Source organism: Leucoraja erinacea, chromosome 7 (genome assembly GCF_028641065.1).
Source record: "Leucoraja erinacea ecotype New England chromosome 7, Leri_hhj_1, whole genome shotgun sequence".
Taxonomy (NCBI): domain Eukaryota; kingdom Metazoa; phylum Chordata; class Chondrichthyes; order Rajiformes; family Rajidae; genus Leucoraja; species Leucoraja erinaceus.
This window is the reverse complement of record NC_073383.1, coordinates 24,322,529-24,341,435: the sequence shown is the minus strand read 5'-3', so window position 1 is coordinate 24,341,435 and position 18,907 is coordinate 24,322,529. Positions and strand designations below refer to the sequence as shown.

General features: G+C 40.1%; 1 protein-coding gene and 1 long non-coding RNA gene across 3 annotated transcripts in view; one reads left to right on the top strand and one right to left on the bottom strand.

The window, feature by feature from the left end:
* metap1d (methionyl aminopeptidase type 1D (mitochondrial)) overlaps nt 1–18,907 on the top strand; it is a 130,057-nt gene that overhangs the window by 52,041 nt on the left and 59,109 nt on the right. Inside the window, exons 2-6 of the mRNA XM_055637978.1 lie at nt 1,396–1,556; nt 2,581–2,731; nt 3,868–4,015; nt 6,382–6,424; nt 7,689–7,852. Of these exons, the coding sequence (XP_055493953.1) occupies nt 1,396–1,556; nt 2,581–2,731; nt 3,868–4,015; nt 6,382–6,424; nt 7,689–7,852 (667 nt within the window). The remainder of the gene's footprint in view (nt 1–1,395; nt 1,557–2,580; nt 2,732–3,867; nt 4,016–6,381; nt 6,425–7,688; nt 7,853–18,907) is intronic.
* The window catches only part of LOC129698751 (uncharacterized), an 80,660-nt gene continuing 65,761 nt past the window's right edge, over nt 4,009–18,907 (bottom strand). Inside the window, exons 2-3 of one of the 2 annotated variants that reach the window (XR_008723718.1) lie at nt 10,600–11,766; nt 4,009–5,751 (exon numbers count right to left, since the gene is read on the bottom strand). This is a non-coding gene — a long non-coding RNA (uncharacterized LOC129698751). The remainder of the gene's footprint in view (nt 5,752–10,599; nt 11,767–18,907) is intronic. The other variant, XR_008723717.1, reaches the window with a different exon arrangement.

The window sequence follows — 18,907 nt, the reverse complement described above, 5'->3', positions numbered from 1 at the left end:
CTAGCGCTTTGGACTGATAATTCTATTTCCATGGATGGCAGAGACTTGGAGGCACCATCTTATGTGGATCTATGTAAGCGTATCCATGCATTTGACATAGGATAGAACTGGTATCGCAGCCACATTATGGCGCATGTTCAACAAAGCAACAGTGTTCTAGAAATCAAGCGGGCATAGGTAGAAATATAGCTCTAGTGGGAGGCTCTGAACTTTAAGAACTTGGCTGAAAATGTAATCATTATTATGGGTAAAGGTATTTGGGCAACGCAGCACATCAGATGGGATTAGCAAAACATAATGGATGGGTGTGGATGCAGATGGCAGTGGATATTAAAGGCCATGGAGTTGAATAACAGAAACAGGCCTTTCGGCCCACTGTGTCAATGCTGAGCACCAGGCCTATCTATACTAATTTAACTTGCCCGCATTCATCCCATGTCCCTCTTGGCCGTGCTCATTCGAGTACCTGTCAAGACATTTTGGACCAGAATGTGGGCTAGGACCTTAATTATTCAAAAGTAAAATTCCACTGTACAAGGCACTGCAATCGCTGGAAAAATGAAATAAAGGGGAATGCTGGAAGTGTTGAGGAGAATCCATTAGTGTATTCTTTTTGTTTGAAGGAATGTTAGAAATACTGATTTTCTGGCATATTTAGTTCAGTTACTAGCAGCATTTCTTCTTCTGTAAGTAAAATTGATTGAAAAGTGGGTGCAAATGTGTGCCCCAAATTGTGTAATATTTTGAGATGGTTTTCTTACTTTGTTTTTGTAAACTGAGCTGAATATTGACAAAAAATAGAGCATGTCATCAACCAACATAACTGGATAGGGGTTAGAAATATATTCTGTAAATGCTTTATAAAGTTTTGTGTGATATATATCAGATTAATCAAATTAAGTAATGCAGCTGATATTAGCTTTATTTTCAGAAATACATTGTAGAGGTAAATGACCACTTGGCTTCATCCGTCGACACTGATGCTGCAACCTCCCCCCCAACCTCCCCCACAATAGAACTCATTGCCTTTGACATTTGTTGCCATTAATTACTAAAGAAAAAAGACATCTCCGATGTGCTTGAATGGAAAGCCTCATCTTGGGAGCAGATGCGGTGGAGACGGAGGAATTGAGAATAGGGGATAGTGTCTTTGCAGGGTGGGAGGAAGTGTAATCCAGATAATTGTGGGAGTCGGTAGGTTTGTAGTAGTGAATATCCAGGAGTCCTTTTACCAATCTTTGGTCTGAGTCCTCTATCTAACTATTGGCCTGGCTTGTACTGTTTTTATATTTATGAACCTTTTGCGTTGATACATTAAAAATGCATTTTGATTTAACTAGACAAAATACTGCAAACTGCTGGTAATTGCAAACAATCTCATTTTTGTGTCGACAGGATGTGTGCCTGTCTGTTGCAGAGTTTCCTCATCACAATTCCATATTGCTCACAAGCTCAAATCATTTGGGGTTCAGCTTATAAGATGTATCTTTTGGCAACGTGCCTCCTACCGAGTCGTCCATCCGGCTATTGTTGGACCGCCTTACCCTGTACCAAAGGTACAGTGCTATTGACTTACAGTATTATTCTTTCAGCACAATTCCCTGCTGATTTTGTTATTACCTGTAAGAGGTTAAGGTGAGATGAAAGATGTGACAAGTTAAGCAGAAATAATGATGAAGACTCAATAGGTAATTGTGGCTAAGGTCAAGGAAGGATATAGAACTGGGATATTAGGTGGAAAAGAGTGGATTTTTATAACATGTAATGGTTTTTGAAGACAAGCATATGGTGCAGGAAATTAATGTTTCTTTTTTACTGAATTTCCTTCAGATAATTAATATTTGAATGTTGCGTTAATGAACATACAATTTAAGGTGTATTTGGCCAAAAAAAAGATTTTGCTGTACCAGCAATGTTTATGATATGAAGCACAATACTTCTGTGGTTAAGTGGAATAATTAAAATAATAGTGAAGGTGGCTTCTCAAACTAACTTGGGACACACCATGTTGCAAAGCAAATGCAGAGTTATAATATTTATTTTAAAGTATTTAGTTGAGCCTCTTTGTCATTAGTTATTGGAAGTTGTAACCAAAAAGACTCTGGCTTCAGTGGCATTGTCTCTTTGTACCACATAGCTAAGGCACGCTTTCATGTTTAAGTACTTGCATTTTACATATTTAAGTTACAATGAATAATGCATTTTGTCAAAAGGAAATGTAGGTTAAAAGGCCATATGCTTCATCAAAATTAATAAATGTTTCGCCATTTCTTTAAAGAAGGTAAATAATCTCTTTCCATTTGCCTTGTTCAACCAAGGGCTAAAAACAGCTAAGCTGCTATTCCTGTTAGTCCTTTGAGTTAACAGTGTTCTTAGGAATTTAGAATTGGGCAATGTTAAGTTCAAAAGGGCATTTGAAGAAATATTGCGGCAGCCTTGGGGTTTGTCTGATGGCTCAGGAAGGGTCGACACCAGAACACTCAGGGCAAACTGCCATGAAGCTGGAGTCTCTTTTTGAGAAAATGATCCCATTGTCACGCTCCAGCCTTCTCATCTTCATTTTCAATCTTTTTTTTCAAGCACATAAAGAAACCAGACTATGTGACGACAGGCATTATACCAGACTGGGGAGACTCCATCGAAATTAAAGATGAAGATCAGATTCAGGGTCTTCGACAAGCTTGTCGACTGGCTCGCCAGATCCTCCTCTTTGCTGGAAGGAGTTTAAAGGTAATGTATGTTTATTCCAAAGGTTAACTGAGAAAGGACCATTTCAACAATTTTGGCCACATCATCATGCCTCATCTGCCCTCTTAGTAATAATTGTGAAAGTTAAACTTTTTATTTCATAAACCTACGCTTATATTTTAACAGCCCATTTACTTTACAGTTAAATTATATTTGAAAAGGTCTCAGGTTACAAACAAGACTTCATTTATAAGGGAATAGTATTTGACAGTTCTCTGGATCATTTCTATTACATAAAACAAAGCTATATTTTTACAGAGAACCTTTTTAAGTGTGGAAGTGAATTTTAGTGTCACTGATTTTTTCTGTCCAAAATGATAAATTGATCATGCCAATTGAGAAACATAAATTATCTGAAATGTTTACCATGCCAATAATTACTCTGGTATTAAGCAGATCTACGTGCAAAACCAAATAAAGGCATAAGAATATTTCCCAATTGACCCACACATTCATTCTCATAACTTTAGTTATATGCTGGGTTCTAATCCTAATTTTCATGTATAAATTCGAATTTTACAAAATGAACAATGTAAAAACTCCATTCATTTGATTTTCTGGCGTCAAACTCGTCGCAATTTTTTTCCAAATAGATATGAACGAAACTCGTCATTGCAAGAGGAAATGAATTCCTATTGTGGGAAATGTGCAGCTAAAGTTATAAAATCACGGTCTGAATTAAAGATTCTTGCTTCACTTTAGGTATCAGTTGCCAAATTATAAAATGAATGTGCTTTAATGTTTAGTAATACCAACCTTCAATGATGTAACACACATAATAAAGAAGCTGCAGGCATTAATTTTGATTGTTTCTCGTAATTGATTTCTATTTTCACATTTATATTTGAGTGTCTCATGTGGGGAAAAATAAGGCGCCACTTATTTTTGTAATACCTGTGAGCCTTTGTATTTGATATCCTCCTGTAAAGACTACCCGTGCAACAAATCAATCTTCTATAGTATAGACTATTGTAACGTGTATAAAGAAGTAATTTCAAAAGTTTCAGTATTCCTTCACAGTTTTATTAACCAATAAAAAGTGCAATATTTTTATAATCATGACTAGTATGAAGTATGTTAAAAGCAGATTTATTTTAGTGCATTTTGTTTATATTTTAGCTGGCCTGACAACTGAGCAGTTGGATTACATTGTTCACAATGAAACTATCAGAAATAATGCATATCCTTCACCATTGGGTTATGGAGGTTTTCCAAAGTCTGTTTGCACCTCTGTGAACAATGTGGTGTGTCACGGCATACCTGACAGGTATTTGTTTACAACAATTTATCCATAGAAGTAACCCGATACCAGCAATTCTGCAATATATTATTTGTGCAAATAATTTGTAGACTACCTGGATCATTTTAAAATAAAAAATGTGACATGGAAGACATGAAATAAACTAAACATTGTGATAAATGCATTCTTCACTGTTGGTATCTGATGGATAAAAGTAAATATATTGGTTTGCACTGAGACTTTTTTCTACCCCATGCATGACAGTTTCAACATGTTTTTAGACCATTTTTGTAATGAACATTTTTCTCTTAATTAACCTTTCATTTTTCAGATTGATGCATCGGTTATGTGCACTCTGTAATATTGTTTTCCTAATTTGATTTTATCTATTAGAATTGTCCATGTTCTCATCTTGTTATATTGAACTTTGAAGAAGATGGAGAACTGTGTGAAGGAGTTGGAGGGGAAATTTTCCAACTTACTTCCCACACATTGGCCTTTTACAAAATCTCCCCTCGGGTCACGGTTTTTAACGTTAGTGTGAAGACTCCAGAACGTGATTGATGTGCAAGACATTGTTGATTGCAACCCTGAGGAAAAGAAATGGACATAAATTTTGTAAAATGTTTTTTAAATATTCCTGACTATTAATTGTAACAACATATGAAATTTGGAAAATAGCATTTTGTTTTTGGCAAGAATCTATTTTTGTAATGGAGTCTTTTTGCTCTCCATTTGGCATGGAAAGAATGGATTTCTTGTACAAAAAGTGGTGGGAGTAGGACAATTGGCCAGATGGAGCCCAGTGATAATATAACGAAAGGAAAGGTAGCACTGGCTCTCCTTGGATAGGAAATATGTGTTGGGATACACATCAAACAATGGCATGGACAGATTTATTTTCCTGTCTTTAATGGTGTGCTTCATGGCAATTTCCTATCTGAATGATCTTACATGAAATGTGTAATCCTTATAAAATAAAAGTAAATTTATTCTATTCCATGTTTCTTTATAGTTAAGACTGATATGAAAATGATTTTATCATTCATCATTAATTACATAGAAATCTCCAGTCCACACTTGTATAGTTGATTACCTTTCAAAATAAAATGATCTGAGCTATGTCTCTGGAAATTAGTTCATAAGATCATAAGACATTGGAGGAAAATTAGGCCATTCGGCCCCTCGAGACTGCTCCACCATTTGATCATGGCTGATCTAATTTCCCTATCAACCCCATTCTCGTGCTTTCTCCTTATTACCTTTAATGCTCATTAATCAAGAGCCTATCAATCTCCGCTTTAAAAATACCCAATGACTCCACAGCCGCCTGGGCCAATGAATTCCACGGATTTACCACCTTCTGTCTAAGAAATTCATCCTACTAGTTAAATCTGTTTACTTTCATGACATAAAAAAACCATATCAATAACATGATAGAAATGATATTCTGAGAAACTTTGAGGTGTGACTCCTCTAACGCAGATTTCTTAATCACCCGTTTGTTTTAAACAGTCCACCACGGAAAGGTTGATTTCCTGGTAACATTTAAATCTTCCTTGTTTGTATATAACGTTAAATAAAGTGGAAATATAGGCCCAGTTATTGCATCGCCATTGCAAGAATGGAATAGAAAATGTAGTCATATGGCTAACAAACTGTTTGCTTCATTTCAGATTCAAATTTTTTCAGTTTTGGGAGCATTATTTGAGTTTAATATATGTAAATTAGACGTTCAATGGACTCATCAGGGCCATGTGCAGCTAGAGTGAAGGAAACACATAATTAGAATTTTACTCAATTTTCAGTGTTTTGTCATTAAGCAACGCAGAATATAATATAAACATTGATAGTTCCTACTTTGTCAGAAATGTATTGTGATAAGTGATAAGGACCCTGAATTCTCACGATGAACGATGTTTTATAAAGTAGTGTTTAATTTGATATTAAACCCTTTCATCTTTTAACCATGCATTAGGATGAAAAAGCATAGACATCCTTAATATTTTATCTCGTTTTTTTCCGTAGTCCTAATATTTTCTTAAATTTCAGTGCGCTGTTGATAAAATGTGTTTATTTTGCTCGGATTATATTTTCATGTTTGAATGGCATGCTCAGATGGCTCTCATGGAACAGAATGCCCCAAGCATAATGGATGTAGAGCCATGCCTTACAAAAAGTATTATTTTAATGAAGTACCAAAAGTTGCCCCCAGTTTGGATTGTTTTAGGTAGTGTACAATTTACTACATTGCTAATACTTCTATTGAATTAGCAGTTTAATGTAAGGTAGTTGCAAATAATTGTTGGGCCATTCTAATCCACTCTTATCAATCTAATTACTCTATAATGCTAATTAATAAAATGTCCTTCTTATATATTTTTTCTTTCCAGCCGACCTCTTCATAATGGAGATATTATCAACATTGATGTCACAGTAAGTATTTCATCTTAGAATAATAAAAACATTTTATCAACAGTTTGATTCCCAGCGATAACAGAAAAGAAATCTAGATTGGGAATATGAATGTGCAAATGGTCATATAAATTATTTGTAGGCAAAGAAAACAGCAGCTTCCTTCCTCTTCCTTTTTTACTTATTCAACCAAATTTGCCGAAAGGTTTGTGTGTAATTTACAGGCACCATGATTAATGCAAGGTAGAAGCTATGTTATCTCAATCCTGCTATGTTATCCCCTTCATAACGTATAATAGTTATTGATCCACTATGCAGTAATGCTGAGCACTGCAGTGTTGGGAGTCTTCTTTGAATGGATGTGGGAGATGAGCTAATGTGTAAAAGCCTGGCATTTTTCCTTCACTCTACAGTCAGATCTTCCTCTTCCTGCTGATTTTGAGTGGGGTCTGTGATTATCATACTCTGTCATTATAGGCTTCAGTGACAGCAATGGGCTGCATATGTCATTCTCCTAGGATTGCAATACTATTGCTACCAATATCTTTCACATCTATTAAAGCCTTGATTGAGGTATCCTGCTCCAAATGTAATGCAATTAAAATTATCTGTTGTGCGGACATGGGGGAAAAAAAATCCTGCCTTGTTTTTTAAACTTCGCTCTGTTCTATATTGCACGTTTCTTTTGGCTAGGCACTTAGATGGTAATATTAAATCCGTCCTGTTAACTAACTTCAGCTTTTTAAAATCTTAAACCTGGTATAAAATTATTTTATGATTTTCTAAAATAACGTGAATGCAATGCCTATACAAACATACGTGTGCTTATTTTTTCACAATGAAAATAAATTGATTCCTTTCGAATATCGAAGACACAAATATCTAACATGGAAGCACTTAATTTGAGAATGCAAAAAATAAAATGACTATGAGAATATAACGTAACAAATAAAAATATGCAAAAGGACTAACTGATTGTGTAACTTTCAACATTTCTCATTCAGTGATACCATGTAAAGTTTTGTAAATAGAGAACTGATGATAAATATTTAGATTGATATCTAAATATATAGGTTCATGAATTGGTGGGGAAAAAGGAAAGAAAGCTAAGGAATAATGTACTTTGCTTTTCTCTCCCTTGCGTAACCTACCATATCAATCTTTGAAGGTGTCTCTTGAACATTATTTCTGGAATTGTAATCAATTTTAGTACCTTAAATAACAATTAAATAGAAAGCATTAATGGGAATTTATTTTTGCTCTATTTTAATCTTTGGTTGAATAGGTATATTATAATGGATACCATGGTGACACTTCTGAAACATTTCTGGTTGGAAATGTGGATAAATCTGGGCAAAAGCTCGTGACGGTTGCCAGAAGGTGCAGAAATGAGGCAATTGCTGTTTGCAGGCCAGGAGCACCGCTGAATGTAATTGGAAACACAATCAGGTAAGTCCTATACTGACAGGCAAAGGGGAAATCTAATGGGACTAAGGTCATTGGTGGTGTGGAATAAAGTTGATAGTGTGTTTTATGACTTTGGTCATTATTTCTATCTGCAAGAAGTATTTGAACTGACAGACGGTAATGTTATTCTCTGAGGAAAGGATATTATCTAGGGTGAATAAGAAAAGTATGTCTAACCAGAGTAGATATCTTACACTAAGTGGTTATTTTCACTATTTGCTTTTCTGGACTTTGCTTTATACCAAATCATGTTTGAAAAAGTAACTGAATAATAAAGTTAAATAAAGCTTATAAAATATATAACATTTGCATATAAAAGGGGTGCCAACATTCTTAATAAAGACCAGCAAAGATCATGGTTTAAAAACTATCAAGATTGGAAACTATTTCAAGCAGACTTAGAGTCATAGAGTTGTACAGCATAGAAACAGTACATTTGGGCCACTGTACCTCTGCCAACCATCAAACCTATCTATACTTATCCCACTTGGCTGCATTAATTCTATATTCTTCAATGCCTTGTTCATTCAAGTACCTGCCCTGATCCCTTTTAAAAGTTTTTACTGTTCCTGTCTTTTCCTCTGGTGGCTCACTCCAGATACCAACTATTCTTTGTGTGAAATATTTACTCTTAAGATCCCCTTTAAACTTTCTTCCTTTTACCTTACACCTATGCCCTTGGGTTTAAAACACCCCTACCATGAGAAACAGACACTGATTATCTAACTTATCTATGCCCATTTAAATGTTATATAATCTCTGCTTTTTATGTTGTGGACAACATCTCTCCAATCTTGAAACACCAGGAAATTCACAGAAGCCATGTTTTTTTTGTAATCAATTAGTAATCAATATTACTAATTGATTTTCATTCATTCAGACACCAGTATGATTGGGAATTCCATGCTGTTGCAAATGAATGTCTTATATTGGTTTTTGGAGCATACATTGAAACTACATTATTACAGTTATTAAAATTCAATCTGCCACCAAAGCAGTTGGATAATATTGGTCTTGGGATGAAATAAATTTAGTCTAAAAACTATTCTTGGTTGAAATAGAAATGAATTGCAAATGTCATTTAATTTTCCAGACTGCACGAGTTAAAAGATAAAGCTACTTGGTGTCTTTGAACTCCCAGGGTTTAATGCATCTGCTGGTGGTGTTCGTACATTATATCTAACAAAATTTGCTCAGTAATAAAGGGAAAAAAACGTTCAGAATTCTTATTCAAGCATTCTGTTGAGCTCTGCATTCATGACTGTGTCTAAAGGGCATGTCAGTCTTTTGATTCACTTTGAGAGGTAATTATCCTTTTCCTGTCACGGAACAACAAATGATAGCTAACTGAGGCACATTTGCAGTAGTTGCATTCATCAATTGCTTAAAAAAAATTGAATATAATTGTGTAACACAGCTGCACGTCAGCTTTTATCACATCTCTGTTGTACTGTGCCTGCTTCTCCTTCCCTCTGTATATCTATTTTCTTGTTCCATCTTTTTTTTCTCTCTTCATCACCACCCCCCTCCCCTCTCTCTTTCCTCCTATCTTTATTCCCCCCTCGCTCTACTTTCTTGTTAAAGTAATTTTCTTTTGTGAGTCTCATTCTTGTTCAAGTAAGGGTACATGAATGGACTAAATTATCACAATTACTCATATAATTGAACCTCCTTTGTACCAAGTGCAACTCCAGTAGCCTTTTTTTCCATCGTGAAACTGCTTTCATTATATGGTTTTTCATATTCTCTGACACCAAGCGCACAGAGAACCAGGCGTGCAGATGAGATGCAGGGGGGAACATTGCAGATCAGCAAGGTCACAGTAGGAGTAATTAACTGTGCTATGGAAAGAGCATCCAGCCTTTTCTGCAGTGTAGATGTACAATCCACGGTTTTCAGTCACAAAGAACTTACTAACAAATGGAGCTCCCGCCCATTGCTTTAAAAAAAGATTTGTATCAACACTACAATTTTCCATCATTAGTACTAATAATGGATAGCTCGGTATGCATAAAGGAGAACAAAAAAAATCTCACATTCAAGTGGCTGCTGGATGCCTTCCCTTTTTATCTACAAGTTAACTCTTTACCATAAAGCAGCATATACCACATTCAGATACCCTCAAACTGCTGTTGGCTCCTATTCTGTTTCAAGGTGCCTCCTTTGAAAGTATGTTAATTTTCTATTGGGAAAAAATGCATTTGATTCTACAATTGAAATGTGAAATATGCCGTAGTATTTTTTTGTAAATCTTTGTTTTCACTTGGGTTGTTTGAGGTGTTGCCCTTCTGCAATAATACATGGTACTGATTTATTCAAGAAGGAAAAAATTGAACAAAAATTAAAACTGCTGGGTACTGACTTTCTAGCGATTATTATAGCTTTCTAGATGATTTTGTCCTTGTTAATACTTTTGAAAAAGGTTACAGAATTATTATTGCAATTTATTTTAATTAATATGATAAAGGGGAGAAAAACAGATGAGCTTTTTAAACATATTTTACTCTATTACATATAAACTTTAATGCTATTATATATAGAGATGTACTGTCATATTTTTATAAACCCTTTGGCAATTAAGGTCACATCCATATCAGTGTTTCAGGTAGGTATTTGTATTTTTATTTGTGTCTTTTTTATTGGGTATTGGAAAATAATATAATAATCCAAAATTTTACCCAGAGTTGTTTGGCTGTTACCACTCTCTGAGCCATTAAATATGTTCTTACCTTGAAGCAGCGGCTCAGCGGCGCAGCTGTAGAGTTGCTGACTTACAGTGCCAGAGACCCGGGTTCAATCCTGACCACAGGTGCTGTCTGTATGGAGTTTGTATGTTCTCTGTGTGACCACGTGGGTTTCCTCTCGGTGCTCTGGTTTCCTCTCACACTCCAAAGACGTACAGATTTGTAGGATAGTTGGCTGCTGTAAATTGTAAATTGTCCTTGTGTATAAGATAGAACAAGTGCCCAGGTGATTACTGGTCGGCGTGGACTCGGGCCGAAGAGCCTGTTTAGCTGTATCTGTAAAATCTGATATAAAGTCTAAAGCACCCAGCATTAACTTCAGGAAAGTTCACTCCTACCTGATTACCAAAGTCCTGAGGATTGCAGGGCCTTATTGATCACAGATCCCATAGAAATGCATTCACTCTGAATTGTTGAAGACCTTAATTGTCTGCAGAAACAACAAACTGCAGATGCTGGTTATACCAAAGATGGATACAAAGTGCTGGAGTAACTCAGCGGGTCAGGCAGCAAATGTGAAGAAAAAGGATCGGTGACCCTCTTCAGTCACAAGAAACTTCACCCATCCTTTTTCTCCAGAGATGCTGCCTGCCCCACTGACTCCAACACTTTGTTTCTATTAATTGTTTGCAAGTGTCTCTGACTTTGTCAAACATTCAACGACATTCAGGAGCAATGGAATCAACGAGAACTTGGTTTGAAACTGCAGGAAAATTATAGACATTTGTGCCCTATTGTTGAAGCATAATTGGGATGATAATAATAATAAAGTGTAGGACTTTAATTTTACTCTTACTCATGCAAAATACCTGTACTGGCATTTTTACAAAACTTTCAAGCCATTCTTTCATTGAACCAGATTCTCCATTAATGTAAACTTTGGCATTACCCAAAACACTGCACTTTCATTGTGGTACTGTGTCCTTGTCAGACATAACCAAACAAATCTAACTATCAATTTCCATCTCGCACCTTTTCACTGTGAATGTGTAAACTTAATGTTTACTTTATGAAGGAGATTCAATATTTTTATAGTCATAGCTTGGCATTTGTTGGACTAAGACAATGGGGCAAAACTCAGGGGAGTGGGAAAGAGCAGGTTCTCTGGAGTGGAAATGAGCAGGTTTTCTTGAAGTCAGCGTGCAGCTGTTGCTGTAGAAAGAAAAAAATATCAGTTAAGAAATGGAGTGAGAAGACAAAATGGAGCATGGCAAAATAGGGGAGTAAAACACAATTTTTTTTAATTCTGGAGGGTAAAGGGCCTGTCCCACGAGCATGTGACTGCATGCGGCAAGTGCGACCAAACCAGAAGCGGGGGCCACGCGGAGGTCGAGCGAGCGACATGAAGTTCGAGCGAAGTCCGCGGGAAGTTCGTGCGTGACGTACGGCGTCGGGGCGGTGCGCACGGCGTAGAGGCGGCTGCGGGCCGGCAGGACGTTGCCGCTCGGAATTTTTGAACACGGTCAATTTTTCGCAGCCCCGCGCAATGTCGGGACCAGCTCCGCACAACTCCATACGGCTCCGGCGATCGAAGTGGGACCGGCCCCGCGAGCCGTACGGCTCAAGCGACCAAAATTGCCGCATGGAGTCGCATGCTCGTGGGACAGGCCCTTTAGGTCGCGCTTGCCGCATGGAGCCGCATGCTCGTGGTACAGGCCCTTAAAAGTTGCCATTCTGTTTTGGTAGTGCTATTTTTCAAGTGGTGCAAGTGATTTTTTTTTGTTGTGAGTTACCTAACACCGACATTCAGTCTTTCAGCTGTTGAAAATTTGAACATCCAACTCGTTGAAATGTTGTGTTCTTTTTCATGCTTCTGCACTCTTCCCTTTACTCTTTGGCTGCCTCATCCACATGCTGCTTTGGAGACATTATGGAAAACTCACTCTCTTTCTACTAACTCAGTACTCCACTGGCCTGTTGATGCAAGCTTCAGTTTCTTCAGCCTTTACTCCAATTTCCAAACAGATTACTCACACTTTAATGAGGCTTACTGTGTCAATGATCTGGTATGAATTGTTGTACTGTCTATCGAGAGAATGCAGTTCATCTCACATTTATGTAAATGCAGTGAGATGCAACTAATCACATGCATGTAGCCATATGGCTGGACAGCACAGAAACATGTAATTTAGAGTAAGCGTATTATTTTACTGTTAAGGGGAAGTTGCACATTCTTTCTTTGGTTGCAAAATGTGATCAATCAGATAACATTTCATAGTCATTTTAGTTCTAGATTTTCCAATTTGGGACTAACCCTATTTCATGCTTTTATCATTTGCTATGATTTGTTTACAGTGGATAACAAAATCGTTTGTGCATTTCAGGATGGACATATTCAAATGAGAATGATCACACACATGTTATTTCTCACAATCTCTAATGTGCTCAGACATCTTGGTCATAATAAAACAAACATCCTAGGTTGCTATGAATTTGAAATGCCTAGCAGAAAGATTCTAAGCATATGACAGAAATATCATTAACTGTCAATTTTGATGATGATTATTAGTAATGCCATATTGAGTTTATTTCTCTGATAATATGATACACAGAATGCCTCAACTCTTTGTCAGAGGTTATCTAAAATTGGATAATTCAATGTTCATACCATTGGGTTGTAAACTACCCAAGCGGAATATGAGGTGCTGTTCCTCCAGTTTGCGTTAGCCTCACTTTGGCAATGGGGGAGATCTAGCACAGAAAGGTCAGTTAAAATGGTTAGATCTGGTAGGCCTTGATGGACTGAGTGCAAGTATTTGGTAAAATGGTTGTGGAGTCTACACTTGATTTCGCCGATATGAAGGAGGCCACATCAGGAACACCGATGCAGTAGATGAGGTTAAATAAGGTGGACGTGAACCTGGAAGGACTGCAGGCATCCTTGGATTGAGGCAAGGGTGGAGGTATAGGGACCGGTGTTACATCTCCTGCGGTTGCTGGGGTATGTAGCAACTGTAAGCTATATTTAGAGAGAGTAACCAGTCCGCTACAGATTAAGTATTTGTTATGTTGTTTACTTACTACCTAGCCAAACCTATTCTAGAGGTTTCTTACATCCAGTTAGATTCATTGCAGTGGTATGAATGTGTCATAGAGTCATAGAGTGATACATTGTGGAAAAAGGCCCTTCGGCCCAACTTGCCCACACTGGCCGATAATGTCCCTGCTACATTAGTTCCACTTGCCTGCCCTTGGTCCATATCCCTCCAAATCTATCCTATCCAAGTACCTGTCTAACTGTCTCTTAAACAATGGGATAGTCCCAGCCTCCTCTACCTCCTCTGGCAGCTTGTTCCACACACTCACCACCCTTTGTGTGATAAAGTTACCCCTCGGATTCCTATTAAATCTTTTCCCCTTCACCTTGATCCTATGTCCTCTGGTCCTCGATTCCCCTACTCTGGGCAAGAGACTGTGCATCTACCCGATCTATTCCTTTCATGATATTGTACACCTCTATAAAATCCCCCTCATCCTCCTGCGCTCCATGGAATAGAGACCCAGTCTACTCAACCTCTCCCTATAGCTCACACCCTCTAGTCCTGGCAACATCCTCGTAAATATCTTCGGAACCATTTCAAGCTTGACAATTTATTTCCGATAACATGGTGCCCTGAACTGAACACAATATTCTAAGTGCGGACCCACTAACGTCTTATACAACTGCAACATGACCTCCCAACATCTATACTCAATACTCTGACTGATGAAGGCCAAAATGCCAAAAGCCTTTTTGGCCACCTTATCTACTTGCGACTCGACCTTCAGGGAACCATGCACCTGTACTCCTAGATCCCTCTGCTCTACAACACTACCCAGAGGCCTACCATTTACTGTGTAGGTCCTGCCCTTGTCCGACATCCCAAAATGCAACACCTCACACTTCCCTGTATTAAATCAACCATTCCTCCGCCCACCTGGCCAATCGATCCAGATCCTGCTGCAATCGTTCACAATCATCTTCATTGTCTGCAAAACCACTCACTTTTGTATCATCAGCAAACGTGCTAATCTTGCCCTGTATGTTCTCATCCAAATCATTGATGTAGATGATAAACACGTATGGGCCCAGCACTGAGCCCTGAGGCACACCACTAGTCAGGCCTCCAGTCTGAGAAACAACCTTCCACCATCACCCTCTGCTTCCTTCCATGGAGCCAATTTGCTATCCATTCAGCTCTCTATTAGATCCCATGTGATCTAACCTTCCAGAGCAGCCTACCATGCGGAAACTTATCTTACTGAAATCCATGTACACAACATCTACAGCTCTCACCTCATCGACCTTTTTGGTCACATCTTCAAAAAAATCAATCAGATTTGTGAGACACGACCTCCCACATACAAAACCATGCTGACTATACCTAATCAGACCTTGCCAATCCAAATGCCTTCATAACCAATCCCTGAGTAATTGACTTACTACCTGTATCTTAACTATTGTTTTTTTCTTTTCTTCTTGGCTGTTAATTTTTGTCATGTACAGGATCCCCACATATAGAGCATGCTGCCAATGTTGTTGGTGTAACAAAGCTCAATAAATATTTCCCACTATTGACACATAACCAGAACCTGACCCATTATCAAATGTGCAGCGGTCCAGATCCAACTGACTGATCCTGGCCCAGAGAGTGAAATTTTAGGGCCTCTCCCTCCCCTCCTCTCTCCCCCATCTTACTCCCCCATCTCTCTCTCCCCCCCCCCACTCTCTCTCCCCCCCCCTCCTCGTCCCCTTCCTCCTCCCTCCCCCCCCCTCCCCGCTCTACCCCCCCTCTCTTCCCCTCATCTCTCTCCCTCCCCCCTTCTCTCCCCACCTCTCGCCTCTCTCTCTCCCCTCTTTCTCTCTCCCCCATCTTGCAGAGACTGACAGGGGAGGAGGTGGTTTGGGTGGGAAGGGACGAGTTGACCAGGGAGTTACATGGGAACTGTCTCCGCGGAAAGCAGAAAGGGGAGGAGATGGGAAGATTGAATTGAATATTTATGTGGCCAGTGGTGGGATTTATATGTTGTATGTGATGGCTGATAGGGTGGAAGGTGTGGACAAGGGGAACTCTGTCCTTGTTACGAGTGGGGGGGATGGGGAGTGAGAGCGGAGCTGTGGGATATAGAGGAGACCCTGGTAAGATCCTCATCTATAGTAGATGGGAAACCCCCGTTCCCTAAAGAATGAGGACATCTCCGATGCCCTGGTTTAGAACACCTCATCCTGGGTGCAGATGTGACGTAGTCGGAGGAATTGGGAGTAGGGGATAGAGTCCTTACAGGAAGAAGGGTGGGAAGAAGTGTAGTCCAGATAGCCATGGGAGTCAGTGGGCTTGTAGTAGATGGCAGTCAGTAGTCTGTTACCTGCGATGGAGATGGTGAAATCTAGAAACGGTAGAGAGATGTCGGAAATGGTCCAGGTGAATTTGAATGCCGGGTGGAAGTTAGTGGTGAAATGGATGAAATCAGTGAGTTCTGCATGGGTGCAGGAGGTAGCACCAATGCAGTCGTCAATGTAGCGGAGGTAGAGTTCGGGGATATGGCTACGGTACGCATCAAACAAGGCACAGCTTTACTGAGGAAGAAGGAAAGTTTAAAGGAGATGTGTAATGCCTTTGTATTACACATGGAATGGTGAGTGCCTGCAACACATTGCTTAGAATGATAGAAACGGATCCAAGAGTGACATAAGAAACTTTTAGATATGCTCATGTACAGTGCCCTCCATAATGTTTGGAACAAAGACCCATCATTAATTTATTAACCCCTGTACTCCACAATTTGGGATTTGTAATATAAAAAATCACATGTGGTTAAAATGCACATTGTCAGATTTTAATAAAGGCCATTATTATACATTTTGGTTTCACCATGTAGAAATTACAGCTGTGTTTATACAAAGTCCCTCCATTTCAGCGCACCATAATGTTTGGGACACATGTCTTCACAGGCGTTTGTAATTGCTCAGGTGTGTTTAATTGCCTCCTTAATGCAGGTATAAGAGAGCTCTCAGTGCATGGTCTTTCCCACAGTCTTTCCATCACCTTTGGAAACTTTTATTGCTGTTTATCAACGTGAGGATCAAAGTTGTGCCAATGAAAGTCAAAGAACACATTATGTGAGAAACAAGAATAAAATTGTTAGAGACATCAGCCAAACCTTAGACTGACCAAAATCAACTGTTTGGATCATTCAGAAGAAAGAGAGCACTGGTGAGCTTACTAATCCCAAAAGGACTGGCAGACCAAGGAAGACCCCCACAGCTGATGACAGAGGAATTCTCTCTATAATTAAGAAAAACACCTGTCTGACAGAGCAGAAACACTCTTCAGGAGTCAGGTCAGTTCTGGAAAAAGGTCTTGTGGACAGATGAGACGAAGATTAACTTACCGTATTTCCCGGCAATGAAGACACTATTTTTTACCCAAAAATAAGGCACGAAAGTTTACCTGCGTCTTGGAGGCCGAAGGTTAGGTTGTTAGCCAAGAAAGTTAGACATGGCTACCCCTCAGTACAGCAACATCAAGAACGATGTTGCTGTATTGAGTGATTGCCAAGTCTACCCCTCATTGCCGTCAGCTGATGGGAAGCGGCTGTAAAGTGGGAAGCGGCTTTAAAAGGACAGTGCCGCTGGGGAGGGGGGGGGGGGGCGAGTTCCTTTCACAGCGTGTGGGGAGTCTGGCCCGGTCAACATAGCCTGGGCTCCACAAATTGGCTGGGCCGCCAGGGGTAAATTTGCTGGGAGGGCAGAAGCGTTGAGAAGAAGGGGTCGGGGATCATGCCAGCAACTCACTCACTCACCGTTGCTGCGGTGCTCCGGGCTCGGAGCTACCGCATTGTGGCCCGGGGAGGGAAGTAGCTCGGGTGGCTGCGAGTGGCTGACGGGACCGGACAGTGGAACCGCTCTCTCTCTCTCTCCCTCTCACTCTCACTCTCCTCTCCTCTAGCTCTCCCGCCCGCGACCTTTCCCTCTCCCTCTCCCTCTCCCTCTCCCTCTCCCTCTCCCTCTCCCTCTCCCTCTCCCTCTCATCCCCCCTCTCATTCTCCCTCCCTCTCCCTCTCCCTCTCTCTCCCCTCTCACTCTCCCTCTCCTCCCCCCCTTTCCCTCTCTCTCATTCTTCCCCCTCTCTCTCTCCCTCTCACTCTCCCTCTCCCCTCCCGCGACCTCTCCCTCTCCCTCTCCCTCTCCCTCTCCCTCTCCCTCTCCCTCTCCCTCTCCCTCCCCTCTCTCCCTCTCCCTCTCCCTCTCCCCTCCTCCCTCTCCCTCTCCCTCTCCCTCTCCCTCTCCCCCCCGCGACCTGTGAGCTGCAGCTAGTCCCGGGGCTCGCAGGCGACGTGGGAACTGCAGTCAATCACGGGGACATGGGGGATCTGGGAACTGAAACAGTCCCAGGGACGCGATGGATCTGGGAACTGCAGTCAGTCCCGGGGCTCGCAGGCGACGTGGGAACTGCAGTCAGTCCCGGGGCACGCAGGCGATGTTTCCGACCCCTGGACGGCAACATCCCTTGATCGTGTCCTGCTATCCTTTTCTCAAAATTTAGCAACTTAAATTGGGGGTGCGTCTTTGACGCAGGTGCGTCTTCATTGCCGGGAATTACGGTATACCAGAGTGATGGCATGAGCAAAGTATAGAGGAGAGAAGGAACTGCCCAAGATCCAAAGCATACCCACTTCATCAATGGTGGGGCTGTTATGGTCTGGGCATGTATGGCTGCTGAAGGTACTGGCTCACTTGGTTTCATTGATGATACAACAGCTGATGGTAGTGGCATAATGAATTCTGAAGTGTATAGACACATCCTGAAAAAATAGACACAAGTGTATAAACACATCCAGTTAAAACTAATGCCTCAAAACTCATTGGGCGGCGGTTCATTCTACAGCAAGACAATGATTCCAAACATGATTCCAAACATACTGCTTAAGCAACAAAGGAGTTTTTCAAAGCTAAAAAATTGTTAATTCTTGAGTGGCCAAGTCAATCGACGGTCTAACCCCAATAGAGCATGCCTTTTATATGCTGAAGAGAAAACTGAAGGGTACTAGCCCCCAAAATGAGCATAAGCTAAAGATGGCTACAATACAGGGCTGACAGAGCATCGCCAGAGAAGACACCCAGCAACTGGTGATGTCCATGAAGTGCAGACTTCAAGCAGTCATTGCATGCAAAAGATACGCAACAAAATACTAAACCTGACTACTTTCATTTACATTACTTTGCTGTGTCCCAAACATGATGGTGCCCTGAAATGGGGGGATTATGTATCAACACTGCTGTAATCTCTACATGGTGAAACCAAAATGTATA